The sequence below is a fragment of the Rhagoletis pomonella genome, unplaced genomic scaffold (assembly GCF_013731165.1).
Source record: "Rhagoletis pomonella isolate Grant_MI unplaced genomic scaffold, Rhpom_1.0 Rhpom_scaffold_00001, whole genome shotgun sequence".
Taxonomy (NCBI): Eukaryota; Metazoa; Arthropoda; class Insecta; order Diptera; family Tephritidae; genus Rhagoletis; species Rhagoletis pomonella.
The window spans coordinates 39,436,021-39,460,600 of NW_023458555.1; the positions used below are offsets into that span (position 1 = coordinate 39,436,021).

At 35.5% G+C, this 24,580-nt stretch overlaps 1 protein-coding gene across 1 annotated transcript in view; it reads right to left on the bottom strand.

The window, feature by feature from the left end:
* Positions 1-984: 984 nt before the first annotated feature.
* The window catches only part of LOC118745587 (dystrophin, isoforms A/C/F/G/H), a gene marked incomplete at its 5' end in the record, with an annotated part of 547,153 nt that continues 523,557 nt past the window's right edge, over positions 985-24,580 (bottom strand). Inside the window, 2 exon segments of the mRNA XM_036479124.1 lie at positions 985-1,149; positions 14,719-14,873. Coding sequence (XP_036335017.1) covers positions 985-1,149; positions 14,719-14,873 — 320 coding nt within the window.

Sequence of the window (24,580 nt, forward strand, 5' to 3'; positions counted from 1 at the left end):
TTATGTTAAAGCTTACACAAACACCCATTCCTTTGTGTTTTTATTGAGGATATAAAGCTATTAAATTTGTGGTATAACTATGTTGAAAAAGTTGTGAATTTTTGGGCGTTCTATATTTGTTTTTACCAGTGGGTATACCTACATAAAAAGTGGTATTTTTTAAAGAAACTGTATGTAAACAGTTGATGATATCATCTCGTTCATAAATCCACTTGAAGCCTATTAGTGTTAAATATTTTTTTCCAAATCTTATCGTTGCAAGGGATATCATCAAAGTTTGCAGACTTTATGCCAAATACTGGGCAGAAAATATTATTTTAGGGAGCTAAGCGTGCACGAAACATTGGTATGAAATAAGTTGCCTAAAGGGTCCAACCGAACGTTCGGCTTAAGGTTTCGTAATTGAATAGGAGGATGGTTCCGGGTTCACGTAAGAACAGTTGTTGATCGCCATTCCCCAACGAGCCAGGACTACTTGAGACTTATGGAAATGGTTGGACCCTCAATAGGGAAGGTGCCCTTAAGAAAATGCGATGGACGGGGCACAGCTGCAGAAAAATTTCTAGCATACGACATTTATTTCAGCTGCCATGATAAAGCGCGTAAATTTCGTATGGGATATGTGGTTAGGTGGAGAGTACGACCATTGTCTTCAAGTTCAACCCCACCAGTGAGCAAATTGCCGAATTACCCATAAAGGCTAAGCCAAACAACATCAGATTAGTAATTTTCGTGGAAGAGCAGAGCAATGAAAGCAAGGAGCATTTCATTAGCATCTAGCAGAACCTATGAGCTCCGCCCCAGCCGCGATGCTAAATATGTGATAGGCGGCTTTAACGCAACGATGTGAAAAGAAGGCATATTTGGTCCAACAGTCGTCAAAGTCAGCCTTCATGACAACACCTCCGACAACGGAGAGAGGCTGATCGACTTCGGCGCGGCACGGAACACGGGTGATTAATAGTACCAGACATCAGCATCGATTCACCCACAAAGGCACTTGGCTGTGCTCTGATCAAAGAACGAAGAACCTAGTTGATCATGTTGTGATGGGAGATACGCTTCGAACATTTTGGACGTGCGCTCCATACCTGAAGCGAACATCGACTCGGATCCACTACCTTGTAGCAGCCGTGTTCCGCATGCACCCTAAAAAAACGCGACGAAAGTTAGATGTGGAAAAGCTGCAGTCGCAACGCATAGCCGTAAAGTTTCGCAATTGACACTTAATTTTGGTTGATGAAGCAACTCTTTATCGCCTGGACATAAACTAGCAGTGGGATTCCAATTCCCAAACACTTCGAACCGCTAAGGAGGAGGCGCTAGTTATTATCAACCACGCAGAAACAGATTGTCACGCAACTGCTGCAGAGAAATACACATTACAGCAACCTACCCTGCAGCCAATGGCGACATGTGCGACAGTTTAGCGATACCGGAAAAAAGGAGGGTAGAGATGCGTATTTTGAAGAGGAGGGAAATAGAGGCAGAGGGCGCGAAGAAACGAGCTGGAGATGCTGCCAAGCAGGGATGCGGCTCGAAAATTCTATCAAAACACACTCCCATGCACTTGAATGGGGCAAAGAATTTTCGCTTATTTTTTCTGTTACTTAAAATTTATTCATTCTTCATATTTTTCAATTAAAACAAGTAATTAAAAATTTTGTTTAAGACAAGCTTTTTTTAGTGGAGAGGAAAAAAGAAAATAAAATCGAGACCCGTATCACCTAAAGGCAAATCTTTTGTTGATGTATTTCTTGCCATCTAAGTAATGCAGCATGTTCTAAATATCAAACAAATGGCACCATAGATACTGATTTTCCGAATAGTTATCTCGACTTCTGCGCCACCTATCTTGCAAAATATTTGTGGATCATTGGGAGGTTGGTTGACTGCATGATTTCATTACACGCAGGTGATATATTAAAAAAGCTAGTAACAAAGTTCATGCTCTAACAAAAACAATGTATGTAAATAAATGCAAGATTCGAAGTTTGTAAAAAGTAAACCAAAAAATCTATAAAACTTTTTTTAAATTTTGAACAGACTCCAAAAAAAAAGAGTTGGAATATTTTTTTTATGTATGTTACCGCATAACTATGGACCACATCCACCGATTTCTATAATTCTCCCATACTAATATTACTTTCCCATACCGATTTGGTTTCGATCCGATTGTTGGATCATGGAGAAATTAACGGTACTTCTAAATTTTTACATGAGAATTGAAGTTGGTTGTGTTAAGCAAAAAACAAAATTACTTATAGTATAGCAAAGTGCAAATTTCAAGTAACTAAAAATTACATGCGTTAAAATGTTGTGGAAGAGTGTCAGTAACAAGTTTTCAAAAATTAACGGAAACTTTCAGATACTCCAAACTTGCACCTTATTGCACTGAAATTGAATGGGCTACAAAATTGCATATTCGAAAAAACCCTCATACTCAGAAAAGTCTGAAGTTTCCAGGAAAATTTTACGACAGTTTGAATCTTAACTGAAAGTAAAATACCAAAAAAAAAAAAATCGAGAGAACATTGTTCCTATTCAAATGCATGGGAGTGTATAAGGCAAGAACAAAATGGTTTTTAGATCCGGCCTTATTCTGCAAGAAGATGTAAATCTGGTAAAAGACGTCCAGCGTATACTTGAGATATGGAGCGCACACTTCTCAATACTTTTGAATTGTGGTGCTTTTGATGATCTAGAACCTGGAGCAATGTATAGGAACGAAGCTCTCTTCTTTCCATGTGATAGGCGCATTGATATACCATATGGAGTTACCGATCCTTTTCGATGTGAAATAGCTCACTTGAGGACAAACCACTTTGCTGCCGTAGAAACAATGGTAAATATTGGCTTATTTTGGGCTCCAGAAACTTAGATTTTTCGGAACGTAAGTTCTAGATGTATTACTGTGTACAAACTTTATATAAATTTACAAAAATAATTGCATTTTACAGCAAATAATTGCTGAAAAATTAGCATTTTTTTATTACCAAAGTACTCGAAGACCGCTCGAATGATTTTGTTTTCATTTTCTTTTACAAAATATTCAAGTTTTTTCTTACGTTTGGTACATGGTAAGTATTGTTTGATATCTCCTTGGTATGTTTATTTGATTCCATTATATAGGCGGAAATCATTTTTCATACAAAATCACTTCATCGTCATTTTACAAACACGTGCATGCGCCGGAAGTGAGAGAAGGAGCCAAAAAGTATGTGTGTGTATTTCGACTTTTGAGCAACAGATGGCACAGCTCCGGCGAAATATTTATAACTAGGGCTCGGCATTTGAAAAACATGCGCATATAATATGCACAAAAAATTGAGAAGTATGCGCTATAAGGAACTAAAAACATTTTCGCAATATTTTGTTGGTACAAAAATATATAACACATGTATTTTAACAAGAAAGTAACAAAAACAATACCCTTCAAAAAATAATACAAATTTATGTATAAAATTAGTTTATAAGCCGACAAGCCGACAGTTACAATCTTGTGTAAATAGAAACATTGACACTTTAATAGTGGTTCAGATAAATGCTTACTTGGTTTAAGTGGATTGTCACCCTGGTGACAAGCAATTAGCAAGTTTGCCATTTTGATTCCACACTTCGTAAAACTCACAGCCATTTGGCGGATTTAAGATAAGGCGTGGGAGTAAACGTTTTAGCTGACTGTGTGTGGAGCTACGGGGCGTATACATTATATACTCAACCACAGGTATGTGGTTATTTTTAGTTTTTTAGTATGTCTCTTTAAAATTTTTATTTAAACACAATTTCGTGTTGCCATCTTGTTCTTTCTACAAAACTGAAGATAATGCATTTTTGTCTAATAATATAAGAGCTCGTGAGATTTGCTCATATAATAGGCAATATCTCGTTCATGAGTAACCTCATTGTATTTTGGGTGTATAGTCCGCATTAGTTTAGTGTTAGGCATTCGCCCCATTTATTTTAAAGGTATTACAGGAGGAAAAAAATAGGGCTTCATATTATTTGTATATTATATACAGCTCGCAAACTAATATCCGATTTACTAAATTTTTTCAGATTGCAAAACTCTTTACACCGACTACTGTCACAATACTGGCAGTGAAAACTGTGATGACAATAACATTTACCAGTCACATTAACACGGCGAGAGGACAAAGCAATAAACGAAAACTCTGAAAACAACACAAAACGAAAAAAGGCGCAAGCGGCTGAGCTGAAACAGCGACGTACAAATGTAAGCAGTTGTGCTAGAGCGCAGAGTTGGATAAGATATCAAAATAGTAAATGCGAATCCAAACAATAGCAAGTACGCTAAAACATTTTAGAACAATTAAAGCAGAGAACAGATGAAGAGGAGCGTTGAGGGGCTAGAGAATGCAGAAAACAGATAAGACATATAATGACTGCGTTAATTGAAAACTCAAAACTATGCGGTAATGAAAATGTTGGCCGAAGGACAAAACTAAAAACTAAGCACAGAGAAAGGACAAGTACCGAGATGGCGATAATATTGTGTTGCAAATGTTGGAGAAGTTGTCATACCGAAGCAAACAGATAAGCAGTTAGCATAGCTTCGGTTTAAGCGCCTGAAAGTAGGCAAAAGTTTGTAATCAAATTAAATGTAACGTAGCGTAAAATACACAATCTCTGAGTTAAAGCATTTAAGTTGGCATTTGGTGGAGAGGTCAGGTGATTTTGTAAATGAAACCAATTGAAAAGCAAGTTATACTTAAACTGTATGAAATGGAATATTTGCTTATTTGTTAACGAGTTTGCTGGTAAGCCAATGCAGCCGCAATCAAAACCTGCAGAGACAATTGTTTTCAAATAACTGTTATAAGTATTTCGATATAGAATATTTGAGAGAAACAAAACCAATAAATAGGTAAAAATTTAATAAAAAGGTTTTTCCCTTCAAAACAACAAAAGCTAAAAATTTAAAGACAATTAAATAAAAATATAAAAAAAAAACAAAAAATAAATTAAGAAGGAACCAAAAAATATAAATGTTTCTAAATAAAAAATTAAAAAGATAGTTTTCTTTGAAAAAAAAAAATAAAATCTTCAAACAAAATTAAATAAATATTTATCTTTCTAAAACAATACAATCTTAAACTTAGAAAATTAAATTAAAAAAGAAAAGAAATAAATAAAAACATACAGAAACCAAATTTCTAAAAATTAAATTAAATTAAGTAAACAATAATTTTTCTTTTTATAACAAAAGCTCGAGCAAAATGATATACATACATATCCATTTTCACTTTTTTTTTGTAAGACTTTTGTGCCAGAATAAATAAAATCTTTCAAAATATCTTGCCTACTGCCTTTCAGGATTTGGAACTATCTTAGCCAGAATTGCCCTGTAAGGCTACTGGGCAGAAACAGAGCTAGAGCCTTCAATACTTTCGATTCATTCCTCATGGCGCCAATTGCGACATAAATCGTTAGTCGGAAAATTCTACCAGCATACCTTACCTCTAGATAATGCCCAATTACATACTGATCGACCAAATTCCGAATCAGAGGCCGTTATAGAAAAATAATTTAGTCGTGTCTTTTCTTATCGAAATTAGACTAGAATTGTTGAACCGCTCTACAACTGGTTTCTGCTGACCAACTTTAATTTGCACTTCCTAAGAAGAATAATTTGTAAGAAGACACCACAATTCTCGAAGAGTGAGAGGCATTCACTGCAGACATGAACATTGCTTTTCTCTCAAGTTCGCCCGTAACCAATTCCGAAGAGATTTCTCTACAGTTTAAATACCAATTTTACCATCGTATTAGCTATTGCTTTCTGGCAAATTAAGAGTCCATGCATACAGACCTATACGTAGATGCCTATTATGTAGGCCCAAGACTGAATTGTCTTCGAAATAATTCCAAAAGAAGTTCATGTAAAAAGTGAATTTTAAAAGATTGCTGCAGCATAAATCTATAAAAAAATATCAGACGCCCCTAACAACACGCATTATCTAGCTACATGCCCGCAACACTGCCAGATTTGGGGCTGATTACGCAACGCATGTGTTAGGCTGACAGGAGATGGCCATGTGCTTCAAACAGTAAGAAATCCTGAATATAATTGAAGCATAGGTCGCTAAAAAAGGCCTCTCAATAAACTCAATATATTCCGACATCATCCCATTTGCCAGAGAAATGAAGGTCAGGCTTAATTGGGCTGCACGGATATTGAGTTCTCACCGGATGCAAAATTTCTAGAATATATCGATGGCTGAGTGGAAGATCGACCCATCTCGGCAGCCAGTTCGAAAACGATCTATCTCAAAAAACTTTTCAAGAACGCCCTATTTCAGAACTCGTTTCAAAAATTCCCTATCTCAGCTGTCGATTCAAAAACGCCCTATATCAGCATATTCTCAATACATTTTGAAGTAAGATAGGGTGTTCCGATGAGTATGCGACATAGTTGCTTAAAAGATGGGAGCACTCTTAGGTTCCCACCAATTGGTGTATGTCTGAGAGTGAATTCAATAAAGAGATTTATAATACGCTCCTACGAAGTCTCTGAACGATTGCTTAATCTCAGCTGGGAGGATGTAAGAACTATTACTGTATACCTGACATTGCAAGCTAAGGTACTAATTATTCTTATCAAATGGGACTGCAGGCTTTATGAGAAAGCCTGGCATTCAAGCTTTTGATATAAATGGGCTATCACATATCGCATTTTTACTCTCAAATTAAATGCAAGTTGTGCAAGTTTATTTTGGATATCTGGGTGACTCAAAAGTCTAGTTTAATCAGGACTGTTAATAGGGATAGAGAAATATGATTTGGCTTTTTTATAACGATAAATTGATATCTTTACTTCCATTTGCTAAAAATGTAAGTACACTGAGGAAAAAACTTACATGTTCACCCTGAATAACATTTTCAACATTCGGTTATGAAAAATTACATTCAAATCAAAGTTGCAGGGTCACTACCATACAAATGCGATTTCTCAATTCAATTACATATTTTCCTCAGCCACTCACACCAGCCAGCCAGGAAGATTGAATAACTACATACACACATATGTGCTTTTGTAACTTTGTAACGAATTTCTCAACAAATTAACAAACATTTAGAAAATTTACAAACATTTGTCCAGAAATGACAAACACAAGTTTACAACGCAAACAATTTATGTAGTCGCAACTTTGTTATACATACATATGTATGCAGCACTCCGCACTGTGCAATAAAATGCCACAAAAGTTGTAAAAACACTGCAACACTTGAGGTCTACAAAGAAAGCAAAACAAAAATAGAAAAAGGAAAACACAATAAAAGAAATTGCAAGGAAGGGCACAGTGTAGTAGTTGAACTATGTTTTATTGCAGATTGGTGAAGAGCAGTACAGAAAGTCATGCCGAATGATCTAATAGGCCAGCAGAAATGGCAACGACAGTTTATAATGGAGTTATAGTGCTACAAAAAGACTGCAAGTCAAGTAATGAAAGACCAAAAGGTAAGGTGTATAAGGAACAGCACTGCGAGTATATATGTAGTAGAGAGTCAGCTTTTAAGTGCTGGTCAGCGTTGCTTGGTTGGCTGAGTTACAGTTTAAGTGCTTTAGCCGCAGTTACAAATACACACACATACATACATATATAAATTTATGTACCATTCAAACTCACCACAAAAACCTACTTACATAACATGTAAACTTGGTAAAGCTGGCATAGTGGTGTGCAGTTGCTCTGGATTAAGCTTGTGCAAGATTGCCTTTAGCATGGCCGCTGATGTTGTGGTTAGGAGTTGAGGAGTAGTGCGCAGCAGTAGTGGAAGTTTTGCTGGTTAATTAACAAATTGGAGACCTATTCGTGCATAAATGTAAAACTAAATTTTATTTATATTTATGTACATACTGATGACCTTCTTCAATAACGACACAACTTAAAATTTATGTTTCTAAGTTGTATAGCGGATGAGGTTGATAAAGAACTTTATTTTTCTGTCAGAAAATCGAAATGGACAACCCTTACTTCTGAATGGAGGTACATGTCTCATATTTATAGTGAAAATTGGCATAACTCAAAAACGGCCGATTTTTCAGTGATGCTTTTATGAGAAATAGCGACATTTTCGTATTGTGCCGTTGATCATTGCATAGAATTTAGATGTTTAGTAATAATAGTTACGTCATTTTTTCGTTTTTTTACTAAATCCATTCTTTATAAGGCAGTCATAATTTGAAAGCTAAAAAATGCTCCCTACAGAATGACTGCAAGTAATTCACAATAATCCCGTTCAAAGGCATATCTATGTAATAGAGATTTAGTAGTGATAGAAATCGATGGATAAAAAAAACACTTTTTAATGGTTAAAGATTTTTTTCCACCTGCCTCCATATAGTCGAAACAATGTGCGACGTCGACAATAAAGTAAAAGTCTTTAATTTTCTTTGTCCCATGATACTTTACACGGCTGCTATCAACAACTGTTCGGAGGGAGATGCGCCTTCTTTATTTAGTTTAACTTATGACCACAGACTATCTCAACGCTCTACTCACCACAAAACGTGGCACGACAAATGCATCTCGCTCATTTATTTACTACACTTTTATTTCTTGCGGATTTATGCAGCTAACTAAAGAACATTGAAATGAGGCAGGGGAACAACTACTAAACTTTTATCTTCCCTCTTCCCAAGCTAAGGAGAAAAATACCAGTACGAGACGTAAAAATTCTTAAGAAGCGCAGCTGCATATCGCATTATTAGATGGCAAAAAGTTATTTTCCAGCGAAATAAAAAGAAAAAAAACAAAATAATAAAAAAAATATTTATAAAATAAACCAGCCACAAACAAGTAACAGCTGAGCATATGCGTGCCTTCAACAGCACAGCAGCAGCTAATTTAAAATGCATGCCCAACAACCAACAGGTGGTGCAGGTGCTTTAGAATTTGTGTTTTTTTTTTTGTTTTTTTGTTTAAAATTTCGGGTTCAACAATCTGCATTTCATCGTTAATAAAATTTAGGTTTTCTTATTTTTTTTGAGTTCCTGAATTAATGCAAAAAACCTTTATAATTGCCTGGCGCCTGCAACTCACTCTTGTCGGCTTCATATTGCACTAATACATATAGCAAAAGTTTTACACTCAACCGCTGAACTTTTTTGTAGCTCGCCTATGTTATATTAAAAATCTATGTTCATATGGGTACAGCATAAATTCCATTAAAAAGTTTGCGCTGATGAAAATTCGGCTACACACCGTCACCACAACATTCAGGTATAAACATATTTTTGCAGTGTTTCTGAAAAATTTGTATGCATCAGTTTGCTTAGCAACATTGGTTAGCACACGCACACACACATATGTATTAGGGTGGTCCAAAACATGTACAATCGGAATTTTAGGATTGTTCTATACCGAAAAAATTTACCCTTATTTTTTATTTTAAAATCAGAAAAATGTTTAGACGTCGCTCAAAGAGCTCAAAGTTTTTCGTGTATGTATTTTGTATTGTAAAAAAAAACTTTTCGTAGAAATGCTATAGAATTCTTGAAAATCAATATCTTTCAATCGGAAAATTCTGGTTCTCTTCACGAGACTTTCAGTAATAATACTCAATTGTTTATTTAACTAGTTTTTAATACCATGGATTTTTTATTGGTCCCTTCATTGCATTTTTTGGGGTTTTTGGGAGTTTTTGGCGGACCTATAAATTATAGGTACTATGAAAAAATGGTAAAATAAACAATTGGGTATTATTATTGGGATTCTCCTACAGAGAAATAGAGTCGAGTTCCGACCGAAAAATATTGATTTTAAAGAATTGTATACGGTTTATACGAAACGATTTTTTTTCCCATATAAAATACATGAAAAGCTTTGAGCGCTTTGAGCGACCTCTATATACTATTTGGTTTCAAAACTAAAAAATAGGGGTATGTTTTTTTCGTTATAGAACAATCCTATTCACATGCATTTTTGGACCACCCTAATATGTATACATATACATATATCCATGGGAGTAAGCACATTTATTATGCGCCCTTCGCCTACATTTAGGGAAATTGAAAATTGAGTTTAAAATTTTCTAGATTTTTAAATTTATTTAATTAACGTGTTCCAAGTAGTTGAAAAATTTTGAAACATGGAATGGGGAAATATAATTTAAATATGCTTTCGTTTATAGAGCCAGGTCGAAAGGTTCATGCCAGTATGAATTTGTTGTGAGTGTACCTTAATTCATATTAGCGATTCCCTTTGGAATTTGCCATAGCTGGAGTGATAGAAATCTCGGCCTGTGCTAAACTAAGTCTTGAAAAAGATTATCAGTATCGTATTTACTAAGGTGACCACCACTACACACATCAATAAACATTTAGACACTCTTCAACTCTCGCCAGCAAGTACCTCGAAAACTGACTGCGTGCTGTCTTCCCAGCCACAGTGTGATGGAGAAGAACGATGTAACCGATGAAGACTCCATGGCAAGAAATATTTAAGTCTAAGTTTTTTACAGGCGCTGGTCAGAATTGAGGCGCTAGAGGCAAAAGTAACGCACGCCCTTAGCAGCCATTGTCCAGTTATTATGGAAAGCTTCCGTGTAATGAATTGTCGATTTGTATACTAATCAGAATTACCATACAGTCCTCAACATAAAATGTAATACTGGGTAAGTACTAGGAATTAATTGTAAGGAATAGCTGGCAAGCAACAGGATCAGTTGCTCAAGTCAAGGTGTTGAGTGCTCCAGTCCGAGATAACTTTTTTCGTGAGAATCTTCCAGTTGCAGAAATTAAAATCTCTGATAAGTTCTTGCATGCTACAGCCAGTCTAACCTCTGGTTTAGTTTCGGAGCAAATACCCAGTGTCCTGATAGTTTATTATTACATAGCTGTCACCTGCCAGAGTTTGTCACGCCGGAACCAAGAAGACCATTATTACACAACCTTTCCAGCACCAGGATTGGTTACTTCAGGTAGGGTTTCGTAGGATACAACCAGTCTAGGCATTGCCGAAAGGTATCTCAGTTAACGACATCTTCCCAACACCAAAAGTGATTATATCAAAGAGAAACTATTATTCTGGTGACAGCCCAGACTCTAAGATGAATTTGTTTCAGGAAAACCTATCCTGTAATCGTTAAGTTTGCCCTTTTAAGGCTGTAGCAAGACTGATACAGCCCTGGTGCTGCCAACGTGAACTCTACTTAGAACCTGAACTACGAGAGATAACCGCTGTTGAGAGAAAAGTGATAATCTCTGATAAATTTTTGGGTGAGAAAATGATTAAGAAAATCTATTAAGCGCCGAAATAGATTACCTGGAAAAGTGTTTTCCATGCCAGTCCTTCGGGCCAGGTTTTAGAGCTTTGTCTAGAGCATTTCATATCATATAATCATAGTAAAATGATCACTAAGATGGATATGATACCTCAAGCAATTATACTCTCAATCGGAGGCATTCGGTTTGGTCTTTATGATACAGTCAAGTAATTTGGCCTGATTTTAGAGGGGGGAATTATAAACTACCTCAGCAACACTCACACAATGATACCTAATGTCATGCTTAACATAGCTCTCGTTGAATTTGCAGGTAAGGTTGTTGCAGCAAAGACAGAGACCAGACATGGAGGCATGGCACGGTTATTTGACCCAGGATCTGGACACGCTATTACCCTTGTAGCTCTTGACTTTATCTCAAACTAAACTGACAACAATTCGCTCATTTTCCTCTCAAATCCCTTTAGGGATGATTGTACGGGAAGGAGAATTTGCAGAAAGGCTACGGCGAAATTCTGCATAGATGGATCAAAGTTTCACGGAAAGGTTGGTGGAGTGGTACGTTGTAAAGAGCTCTCTATTAATATCAGATTTAAGATTCCAGTATAACTGTATGGTTGACTTCTTCACCGAGATCACTGATATTGGAACCGTCAACTCTGTCTTACAAAACTAGTGGTCTATCCACTGAGCTGAGTACGAGTCATGTAAACTACTTTCCACAAAATTTTCACAATTTTGCAGGAGGTTAACTCCTTTCATCTGGCTCTGAACTGCACGTTGGTTTTTTCGACAGTCAGACTGGTAGCGTTTTTGGCAATCTCAGCTGCTATTTATTATCTTCTATTCTTTTGTGTCCGCGTATGCAATGAATATGTAGCCTTTTCCTTACGTCCAGCCTTTCAATGGCTTCCTGGCTTGTAATGACGTTTTAAGATTATACACTATATGACGAAACTGTCTTTATTCCTGAATGACTGTCTACATAAAAATAAGTTTACTTTTGAGTTGGTGTTACGCTTGAAATATGCTGCAATGGTTAAATAACCTTACTGTCCCCTGCCGTTCAATTCCCGGCAGTATATTTCGGTTCTCACTTCCGTTACTATTATGGCGCCACATGTGAAAACGTTGAGGGTGCTCCGGTTAGGTTTCAGTAACTTGCGCCATATATCCTCTTCAATCGTTGTGCGAAACCTTCGTTTCTAAATAAAGTCAGGTCCCATATTATCTGTGCCGTCTGTGCTTCTTGCCGTAATTGAGCTCTGCCCAGAGGTTCTGTAAATTAATTTCCTTACGGACATCAATCTACCTGTAAATTTAGCAGCACGGTTTTTCAAGGTTAAGTCTAATAATTTTTTCTAGAGCTTCCGTTCCTCAATCCAACTATTTTCCATATCAAAGCGCTATTGAGTAGTATTGGTCTGAAAGCATCACCCCAGGTGACAGCACCCAAGTGAACCAGGCATTATTTTGCATGCATATAGGGCGTTACTGGACTTCCTCACCCTTTCCTTAATATTGCACCTGCACAGCAGCTGACTGTCCAAGACAACTCACAGGTATATAGGTAAGATAAATGAGGTACTGCGACCCATAGGTCTATTGTGCCCTGAACTCTTCACAACAAATTTCAGAATAGATATTGGGGTAGAGAAAGAATGTGCTCATCTACTGGCCATAGATGCAATGTGCTCCTCTCCCTTTTGCGTTAAATATCCACACACTCCAGAAAGAGGGTTAATGATGTCCCCTTGGCTGCGCCAAAGAAGCGAAATAGGTCACCTGACAAGATTCCTAAATCATACAATTGACCGCTTAACCTACAATGGCCCATCAAAAAACTCTGACACGATTTAGACTGTACCCTCCTAGTAAGATTGTGGATTTTCGAAGTCCCGTGGGATTTATTGAAAGGAAGGCCTAATGTTCTATCGGGGTCGAGGCAGCGGGCAGTCTGGCTAACTGATCTGCTTCCCCATTTCCTTTCGACTCCCATGTGCCCTGGAACTCATAGCATAGTAGTATTCTAAACCAGAGTCTCTCAATACACTCCAGGAGCACTGAAGATTTGATCTCGATGGATGGGAGAGCCGTGAGTGCCGCCTGACAGTCGCTTAAAATTAGGAACCCCTCGCTTCGATACTTCCGAGGAAGGTTAATCTCAGCACACAGACTGTTGGCATAGACTTCTGTTTGAAAGGTGCTTTGTGTGGTCTTCAACTGGTGCCTCGATGCTACCCAGCCAAGGGTGGTCTCCACACTAGGACTTTGGTTCTTCTTTTAAAGTGTATCAAGCCCCGCTGGTGCTGCCTATTGGTCAATGACTTTCAGGACGCAGTTCATTTTGCCTCTGATAGTGTCTAGTCTAGTTACTAGTCCTCAAATGACAGATCTGCGACAAATTCTGAAAACTTATTGAGAGCGTAAATAATTTAACAAGTACATATATGCTCTCTGGGATATTTGATATACCCGTACGTATCAGCTTCATATTTAATGTAATGAAAATATATATTTATAAATCGTTATATTAAAAATATTACTGGGATTCAAAATAATTACATATAGAATACTAAAATAATATTACTTTGTTACTTTACATGCAGCTGTTTTTTTTCATTCTTATAGCCAATTACACGCATTAAAAACATTTTGAAAATTTTCCAAGCCATTATGTTTCGCAATTCATAAATTTTTAAGTACTTCTGCTGGGTATTGCTTTAATAATTTGTAGTGATGAAAAGTATTTGCCCTACTGTACACACGCACGCATGTAGATATTTCGAAAATGTAACCAAATGCTTGCCACCTACATAAAAGCAACATAATCATAAAAAATTAATAATTCAGGCAGCTCATTCAGCTGCGGGATTTCCACTCAACATTAATGACTGCAGAGCAAAGTAAATATGTAAAATGAAGCAACAGAAGACGCTTGACGGACTGATGAAAGCCGAATCGCACAAAAGGATGAAGAAAGAGGGAAGTAAAATCCAGTTTGCAGCACCTCATACGCGCTCATACCAAAACTTATTATGTGTTAATTTGTAAAATTGCGCGACAGTGGAACTTTTTGAAAGCCAGCAACTAAGTGGTAGTATGTTGCTCATACGCCATGTAGAGCCTCAGCGACACTTGGTTGTTGTGAGAAAAAAGAAAAATAATAAAAGCGAAGCTACAACATAAGCAAAGCCAGAGCAGCAGCTTCCACGCATAACTACGAAGATTTAAAAAGCTCAGCCTGTCATCGACGCAAAATTTTAATATAAATGATTGACAGTCGAACGTAGTCTCGCAGGGCCAGCACACACATACGCAAGTGCATATATTTGTATGTACATACAGTTAGGTTTCGGATAAAAATATGAAGAGCTTACACATTCATTTATTAAGAAGCTGCCAAGATGTAGTCTACTAAAAATGAAGTAAGAAAATACTTAATATAAATACGTATATCTCACTTACCGTCATATATTCATCCAGGCGATGCTTCCAATTGTCAGAGCGATCAATTAGATTGTTCCATTGCTCGGAGAGTTTGACGACTTCACGGCGAATGCTGCGCGTTAGCTCGCGGCTTTGTTCCTCAGCGCTTAGGTAACGGGAATCGGTGTCGTGTGCTACAACGCAGATGCGCACACACAACCGCATACGATGAAGATAAAGCGGAAAAGAGAAAAATAATAATAAAAACCTCTAAGTGAGCAAAAATATAAAACAAACGTGACTGGTAAAAGTTATAAAGAAATATATCGGGTCATAAGAAAAGTGTCCGCCGCAGATTTTTGGATAAATTAAGAAAAAAGGCGAGAACGGCTTGGCAAAGCATTAGTTAAATTCAGTCTCATACATAAATAGTTTAGATTATAAATTAAAAATGTATTTAATTTTATTTTATACATTTTATCGGAAACAGTACGCAAATCTTACATAACCACATCGGCAATAGTTCGGGCCTATTGCATAATCTCTTGTATCGAACTATTCCTAAATGTTCCCGTACTGTTAACAAAATTGTCCTGAAGTAGTCCTAAAATGGTCTGAAAAAGTTGTGAAAATGTTTCGCCAGTATCCCGAACAAGCCTTGCGACGTTTCCGAAATGGTCTCCCACTAGTTCCAAAGTGATCCAAACTAGTTCTGAAATATTCCTGAAAGAGACTTGAACAAGTCTCGAAATAAACCTAAAATAGCCCCAAAATAATCCGGAACCAATTTCAAATGACCCAAAACTAGTTCCGAAATGGAGCCCAAATTGTCGCGAACTAGTCACGAAGTGATCCTGAAATAGCTCGGGAACGATCCTGAAGTAGCCCTGAACAGGTCGCGAAACAATCTAAAAAAGTCTTGAAATGGCCCTAGTATGCTTCCTTATTAGTCCTAAAGTGATCCAGAAATAGACCAAAAATATTGCTGAAAATACGCAGAGACTATTCAAATGACCCAATATGCGTATTGAGAAAATGAAAGGTTAACGCACATATCCAACTGTAGCATATCTGTTTGTTTGTAAGTTAATAATTCTTTGTATTTCTTTCTCAAACGCCGGTGGTGCTGTGACTGCCACATATCAACGTTGACATTTTTGATTACATTGATTGCAAGTGATTAAGTGTTTAGGATCTCTCCCCATATCTGCTTATGCTTTCAGATATTTTTATACACGAGCGCACTTGTGCACAAGGGTATTATAAAACACTCGTTTATGCATATATCTGTGCTGTTCAATTAAAGTTGCTTGGGTCGGGATATGCCCTTTTCTTTTAAAGAAACATTTCGTTGGGTTCCCAAACACATTTTTACGTTTAACCCGTCATAGGTGTAGTTCAAAATGCCTTTTTAATAGAAGCTTAATAAAAATATAAAAATCTTCAAAGAAAACTGATTATTTTTTAATCAAAGTCAAACCTTATAAAGTCACTTAAGCTACTTTAATTGAACGGCACAGATATGCATAGTTATTTGTATATGTATATAAGTCATATTTTTATGTTTTTTTTCTTTATCCTTGCCTCCTACGTAGTACTTATGTACTTCTTTAATCGTCTTTTGCGCCTGTGTAAACAGAAAATTTTCTGTTCTCACTTTTATGCAAATATTTGTTTGCTTAAGCATTGGTTTGTATCTTATGTTTTTTCTATTTTCTTTTACCGTATCAATTCTTGGCCAAGCTCAGCCGCAAAAAATTGATTATGCACAGCAGGTCCCGCTTCCAAAAAGAGATTGATATACAAATTAAATATTTTAGGGATTTTCTTTAAAAGTCATTTTATTTTCAAGTCTGTGCGTGAGCGTCGTTTATTTTATACATTTCGCAGCTTTGCACGTGGTGATCAAATTAAAATTTGATTATGTTAAACAAATAATAGGTATTTTTCTAAGCATTTTTTTACAAAAATTAATCGAAGTGAAAATAAAAATAGCTTAAAATTTATTTTATTTTAGCTCGATTCGTTTAGTAAATTTATAGTTATAGTATAGTTTAGGTCATTAAAAAAGGGACTTGTATTTTTGTGCGAAGCTATTTCCTATCGAATGTTAGCTGTAAAAGAGAGCTGAATGCTATTTGTTCAACAAACATACCTCAAAGTCAAAATTTAACACACTCAGCAGGATTTCACGAAAAAATCCATTAATTAGCGCTCAACTAAGCAATAATCGAGCAATTAAGAATTTAAATTTTGTATGGTAAATCGCGCTTAAATAGCCTGTTAATCGAGAAAGCTTGCCTAATTGCTCGATTATATTTTTATGGTATAGAAACACTTTCAGTGTGCTTTCACGTCTTAAAATAAGTACTCATTTCATACTTCTGTACTCTACCACTTGAAATAGATGCTTATAAATATTTTGAACATCGATGCTATATAATTGATTTTAAGTAACACTAAGGACTCTATTCTGTATCAGTAACAAATTCTTGTTAGAGTTTTTATTACGGAGGAATATATGAAAAAGTTTAAAATTTTCAGTAAAAAAATGTTTGTCGCTGATACAGGATTGGGCTATAAATTATGGAGCCAATAAAAATACTTCAATTTTCTATTTAAAATGTAGATATTAAACATTTTATTATATTCTGACGCTTACACAATTCGTTAACCTATGCAAGAATAATATTTGACTATGTACAATATTGGCCATTGAAAAACTCTCTCTCCACTAACGATATTTGTATTGTGCGAGTACGTATGCACTTTGCGAAGTTTATTATGCAACACTTTGCCGAAAACAATTTCTCTTCAGGTGTAATATTTTCTTAGGCACTCGTGCAGAGCAAACTTGGGTATACGGGTAGAAAGTGATGGACATATTAAAGTGAAGTAAGTGTTTAAGCGATATACAAATACTATTGAGTGAATGGTAAGATATTAGTACTTATTGTAGTTGATAGAGAAAAGTCATTGAATTTAAATCGGTGCTGCTCACTGCCTTGCCCGCGGACAAAGCTCTTTTAAGCTTTCTATACATTTTGTATAGGCGCGAGCAGAGTAAAAGCTCTCTCTGCCCATCTCTGATTTAAATAAAACAGATCAAAATTACAAATGAGAGAAACAGAATTTCTTTATAGCGAAAAGTTTATTTCGTTTTGAATTTGAATGGAACAAAAATGCTTTGTGGCTGTTGATTTCTCAATTAAGTTTTCATTAACTTACTTTAAATAAAAAAAAGTATTTTCATGTTGAAGCGAACATGAAATTGTTATATTTCAATGCATTAATTTGACTTGAACATTCATACTGAGAAAAAAGACAATATTTTCATCAAAACAAAATTTAATAAATTCACAACAAAGGAAGATATGAAAAAGCGTGAGCAAACTGGCTGCCAACGAAAGCGCCAAAAAGTATGCAATGCTGCTGACATGGAAACAAAAATAAAACAAACTCTTGCGAGCGGTCCCTTTTGCAACCACAAAAGAAGCGCTCGAGGAGGAGATCGAAAATTCAATTGAAAAATTGTCCGTGACAAGCAAAGTATCGCAAGCAACCGATTCAGGCAAAATGTAAAATATCAAATTAAGCGATAAGCAAAATGAAAATAAATAAAATAAAACGCGCTGCACAAAATCAAACTAAAATATGCATATCGCAAACAAAATTGTGGTAAAAAATAAAAAAAAAAATCCAGCAATTCTGACTGCAGACTATTGATGGAATGCCGAAATAAACTACGTAAAACGATGAAGCTGCATTACAATACGATCCACATACATACATATGTACATATATGCAAATTTTTTAAGTGCATAAGTGTATGTTGGTAGCAGGTCAGCGGCAGTAGGAAAGCACATATGTACATACATACCCCGCACAGCACATAGCAAAGCATGCATGGCAAATCAAAATGCCGATATGAAAGTGTGCTCTGGATATTTTCCGTATATATTTTGGCATTTTCATGTTGCTGCTTCTCTCTTCCTCCCTCTCGATTTGCATATGATTTCACTTTTATATATTCACAATCAGTGAATGCAATTTGGTAAATTCAATTTTACTTTCGCTTTTGTTTTTTGCTTTGTTTTCGTTGATGCTCTTGCATTGTTTATACATTTTCTTCTTTTCGTTGAAAATTTTGAACCTTGGGCGTCTACGGGGCCCAGCACAAATCATGCGGGAGTGAGCGTTTATTTCGTGTTCTGCATATTGTAGCACACATATACATACAGTGACTCAAACAAAAGTTCACATTGTAATTTTTTTTAATATTTGCAATGTCGTAAAAGTATTTTTTTTGCAATTTTGTATGAAAATATTGTTTATGCTATAAAAAAAACCACATAACGCTGGTTTACAGGACAAATTAAAGTTTGTAAAAAGCATTTTCCAGGCTAACTTTGGGTCGCCAAACAGGAAAACTATATCCGTTATTTCAAAGAAACGTTTTCAAAATTTTTTCGGAAAATATGTTTGTGGTACTTTTGGCAGTTATTCGTCTAATCGACGTAGGCCTACCTGCCGTTCGAAAGGTACTCAAGTGGTTTTTACAAAAATATATAATTTTTGCAGACTCAAATGAAAATTATTAGCGACAAAATTGGAAATTTTCAATCATTTATGGAAATTAAAATTTTTTTCTAAATTAATTTGATGCAAAATATAAATCATTGAAGTATGGCCATGAAAATAGAATGATTAAAAATTGCAGGGTGCAAATTCGAGAAAAGTCTACCCAACACAAATGAAAAAGTTCAAGTGAAAAGTGTGATTGAAAATTTAACTTTTTTAGATTTCATTGCAAGCAACAATAATAATTTTTAATATATTTTGTTTGTTGTAAAGAGCAAATTGATACCTGTCGAATGGTAGGACGAATAACTGCCAAAGTATCAAAAAAACACGTTTTCCGAAAAAATCTCGAAAAGACTTCTTTAGAAAAAAATTATTGTTTTCATGCTCAGCGACCCAAAATTAACTTATAAAACGTTTTTTTTTTTACCGTAATATTTGTCGACTAGGATAACTGAAAGTTTCAAACAAAATGTAAAATATTCCAAAAATTAAAAATTTTTGGCCATCAGTTTTTAGAAACTGCAAACATATTTTTGGGCATGCAGTTTTATGGCCCATAAACGTTTAGTAAACTATATCAATAACTTTTTTTTTGCGGCCGTTCTTTTGCGTTTTTTTCACATAGAAAAATTGCGTTATTTTTTTTTTTATTTTGTACTACTAATTTTCATACTCAAAATCCTTGTAATTTAAAAGCTCGACATTTTTACACAACACACTTTTACATTGCACAAAGTTTTAAACTTAGTTTGGATTTTTTTTAGCAAAAAAAATTTCAAAAATCACCGGTAAGTCTTAGTTACTTAAAATTCGCACTTTATTGTACTGAAATTGAAAGGTTTACAAAACTTCACAAATTTTTTCAAGAAACCTAATTGAAATTTCTACGAAATTAGTTGAACCTTTTTTTAGTATTGCTTAAAGTTGGAAACTTGGATTTATATGATTCTTGTTGAAGAATAAACTATATTCTTATAAAATAGTGACTTAATTTAAATTACAAAAATCAAATTCCTTGGATTTGACACGGGATGTATATGGCTTGGTTAAAGATTAAACAATATTTTTATAAGAAACTTAACAAAAAATTTGTTAAGTATACATGGCGAATGTTTAAAGAAAATAACCTTGTGAACGCTAGTTTGAGTCACTGTATACCTATGCATACACTTACGAATCCACATTTGTGTGTTCGCATCCTGCTAAGAGAATTATCCTGCATGAACATGCTAACAATTGCCATGAAAGCCAATCAAATAGCTATGTTTTTTGAGTGTTTGGTATTTGGGGAAAAGTTAATATTCCATTTTGTCTCTATTTGAAAAAGCTCATTGGGTCATTGTTGCAATGGTTACGCAAACGCGCATTATTTTCTATGAGCGTTTTGTTCACGAGTGAATGTGAAAATATTTCGGAAATGTAATGGTTTGCTTAGTAGTACTCCAGTCGGACCGTGCAGAATGTGGTTCCCTAAGAATGCATTTTAGGGTACTGGGTTTTTCACAGGAAATTCGAAGCACATTTAAATTCTGTAGGAAAAAATTAAAAAAAAGTAGATGAAGAAATAACTGAATTCCCTTTTCACTACTATGAAAGGATAAAAATCTGTAGGTTGTGAAAACTTCACATTTTGTCTTCATCCTGTAACGATAAATTTTTACGATCTTTGTTTGCAAAACCGAAGAGGCTCTAGCCACCTTCCGGTTCGGTGCACTCGATGCTGGTGTCCGTTGCATAATCAGCCTTTTCAAGGCACTTTGGTAAGAAAACTCAGTCTGACAGCAATCCTTCGCGCAAGGAAGTTTGTAACAGCTATTATTTAGAAGGTATTGCTATCTTTCCTTAAAGTTGATTAGTCTCGACGACGTTTATAAATCAATTTGCCTTAAGATTTCCCTTTCTAAGACGCCATAAATGACTGGAAGCGTAATATCGTAGATCGCTAGGAATACGGATATAGGGAAATAATGGGGAATATAACCACATGTAACTAGTACACTGAATGTAGACAGCTACAGCGAGACCTGTCCAATTTTACGGGATCGCCGTATGGTGGTCCATGCTACACAATGAATTTTCTAGAGGAAAGTTGGTACGGGTACAGGGGACGGTTTCTATGCTCCTCACGGGCCCACTATCCTCTATCATCCGCGCATACCACACATGCATATCCGATAAGTGGTAAAATAACTGCAGTTTATTATCCATGGGACCATTTTGGGCGGCAGGCCCCATGTCTTACGGACACATCCAAAACGGAGATAGCGTTTGGGTAATTTTCAGCGAGAAGTGCTTTCCCTATAAAAAGTTTGGAGTCTAAAATAGCCCTGCAATACTTATTATCACCCGAAATTTCCAAAGCTATAGCTCGGAGCGCAGGAAAAGCCAAATAATAATTATTTATTATAGACCTACAAACCACTTTCTGCACAACAATCATCAGTAGAGTTAAATGAGATGCGGGCTACGTTATCAGAATAAGCTTGAAAGTAAACATCAAAATAGACACATTCCGAATTTTTTTCCTCCTCTAACCCGCATTGAATACCACCCACAACACCACAGCAGGGCAGGCAGTCAATGGATTAATCGGTATACCGACCCTAGATTTATATCTGTGGACTTTTAACAAAACGACCTCTGTGCCTTTTGTAGGTTGGAATTTAGAGTAAATTAAAAAGGACTTCCATCTAAAAATTTATCATTTTCATTTAAATTTCACCGAGATCTTCCACCTTGAACTACTCCTACTAATGACTAAATTCAAAAATATCATTCGAGAACTCAATGAATCACTGCTTTGAAGAGAAAATGATCTCACGCGAGAGAAGTTGTTTTGGCAAAAGTCAACAGATATCTGTTGTGCGAGCCTTAAAAAATCTCTTTACAGGCTGAATCTCTTTGGTAATGTTATAAGAATCGCGACCGATGTAGAAGCATTTTGTTCTGCTTAGCTGAACTGGTTCTTGTATGCTGAAATTTATGGTTTGTTGTCGTCACTACTATAGCCTATAACCATACAGAGAAACCCACTAATACATTCAGAAATAAGAGATAAAGAACGTCTAAAGCCAGATTTTTTCCTCTTACAGAATAACTAATCATGGTTCACTACTGTGGCTCATACGGAAAATAATCAAAAGCAAAAATGAAACCGAAATCTACTTAATTTCCAATCACCATTTGATCAGCTTTAATACCGTGCTTAACCTTTCTGTAATCTACTTTAACACATACAACATTTAACAACTTTAACAGCAACAGCACAAAAATCAATTTACAAAACCATATTCTTAACACAAATGTTCACATTTAAAGCACATTTAATTTTATTAAACAGTTGAAGCGACGCCATTTAAGCCACTCAATTGCACGCAACTAACGATAGTAATTATGCGTTCACATTACTAACGATTACCTACAATTACGCCACTGACGCCTCCATGTCTGGTTAGCTCACCGGTTTGCTCACTGACTTGCTCACTGGCTAACCGGGCGCATTATCGTATGTAAAGGCATTAAAGGTGGTGGGTGTGGTGAAATGGTTACATTGACCGAACATTGGGACTGGAATATTTAGTAGTGAAATTTGCTAAAAGTGAACTAGCATTAAATAGCACACAAACAGAGGCAAACACTTAAAAAAGTAAACAGTTTTTGCACAAAAGCCAAAGAGAGAAAGTATTTAAATTTTTTTATAGATATTTGGTTTTGCTTTCCATCCAACATTTTTCACAACATACCATTTTCACAGGATTGCCGGAAAGTGGTTTTGTCTGGCTTATACCATCGACATGCAAACTTACTTATATATATGAGGATATGTATGTATATGTATATGCATGCGAATGTAAGGCAGCTTGTTTTTGTCCAGCATTAACATTATCGAAAATTTCTGTTGCACACATTCACAGCGCTTAAAGGATATAGTAAATTTGTGAAAATGGTTTGTTGATACTGGGCCATTAGGGTACAAAATGAAAAAAAAAAAAAAACAATTTACAAGCAACCATGTTAAGGCTTAAATGTATATGTGCGCATGTATGTTTGTGCTATTTGAGTGTATGTGTTTTGTACGGCAACTGCTGCCGCCACTGCAATCGGCCATTGGCAGTAAAATCCAGTTGCCAAATTTGTACGCCATTTCGGCAATCAATTGCTGACCGATTGCTGGTGATATTTTCATGATGTCTTTTTTAGCAAACAGTTGGAATTTTTACGCAGTAGGCAATGTATATTAAATTTAATTTTATTTTAAGTTCTTTAAAACGGAATCTCAAACTTCTCCAATGCACTCTTGTGAGCCAATTTTTGTACGGAGATAGTTCTAAAAAAAAAGAAAGTGTGCCTGGGCCACACTGGAGATGTGAAACTTACGTTCTATATCTATTTTGTCTCATAACCAATATACATACATACATACATCAATACATCTGCTTTTGCTTATTTTTTGTCTTTTTTCTATCTAGATCGCTACCCCTACCCCTGTTCGTTCTAATTACATTTATGTTATTCGGTTTTCCTTTATCTTCACTTTTATCTTTATACTCTTTAGAAAGCAAAGTCGATAGTAACATCCAACAAGATATCGATAAAACAACCGATAAAAATATCGATAACAAAATCGATAAGAAATTCTATAGCAAAATCACAATTGTGGTTCCCAACTTTATGAAAATTTTCATAAAAAATGTTCACCCCTCAATTACTCTTCTTATATTTTGTTTAAAGGTTACTTAAGAAGTGAAATATAGAGTCAGGGAAAACAAAACAAAGCTAACAAATGCCCGATTTGCCAAAAATATATGTACGTAAGCTCTACCATACTTCTTAAAATTGTCGTTAAGTTTGAAATAAAACCTAGAATTTTTCCTCATTTGTGTTAAACAAAAAAAAAAAGCACAAACAAAATTTCCAAAAAATGTAAGTTTTCTTAAATAGGGCTAACTAACATTGAGTTTACACAAGGCTTTAAATGAAGAAATTGTAAGCACTATGTTGGGCGGTAAACACCACCCGTGTCATAGTGTTTGTTTTCATATGGCATTTTTAAAATGGCATACATTTTTTGTCATTTCGTTGCCTAGCGGAAATTTGGTTTAAGAATTTATGAAGTTTTAGTTAAATTATCATTTTAATGGCTTAGTAAAGAAAAGCCTTATCTCTTTTTCAAATAACTCTAGAAACTGAAACCGTTATGAACAATATTTGTATGTATGTTTTAAAAGATACTTATGTACAATAAAAGTTTGGTCAGATCGCTGTGTTTTGTTTCTTTATAAAAATTAAGTAAAATACGTTATTTGACATAATATGC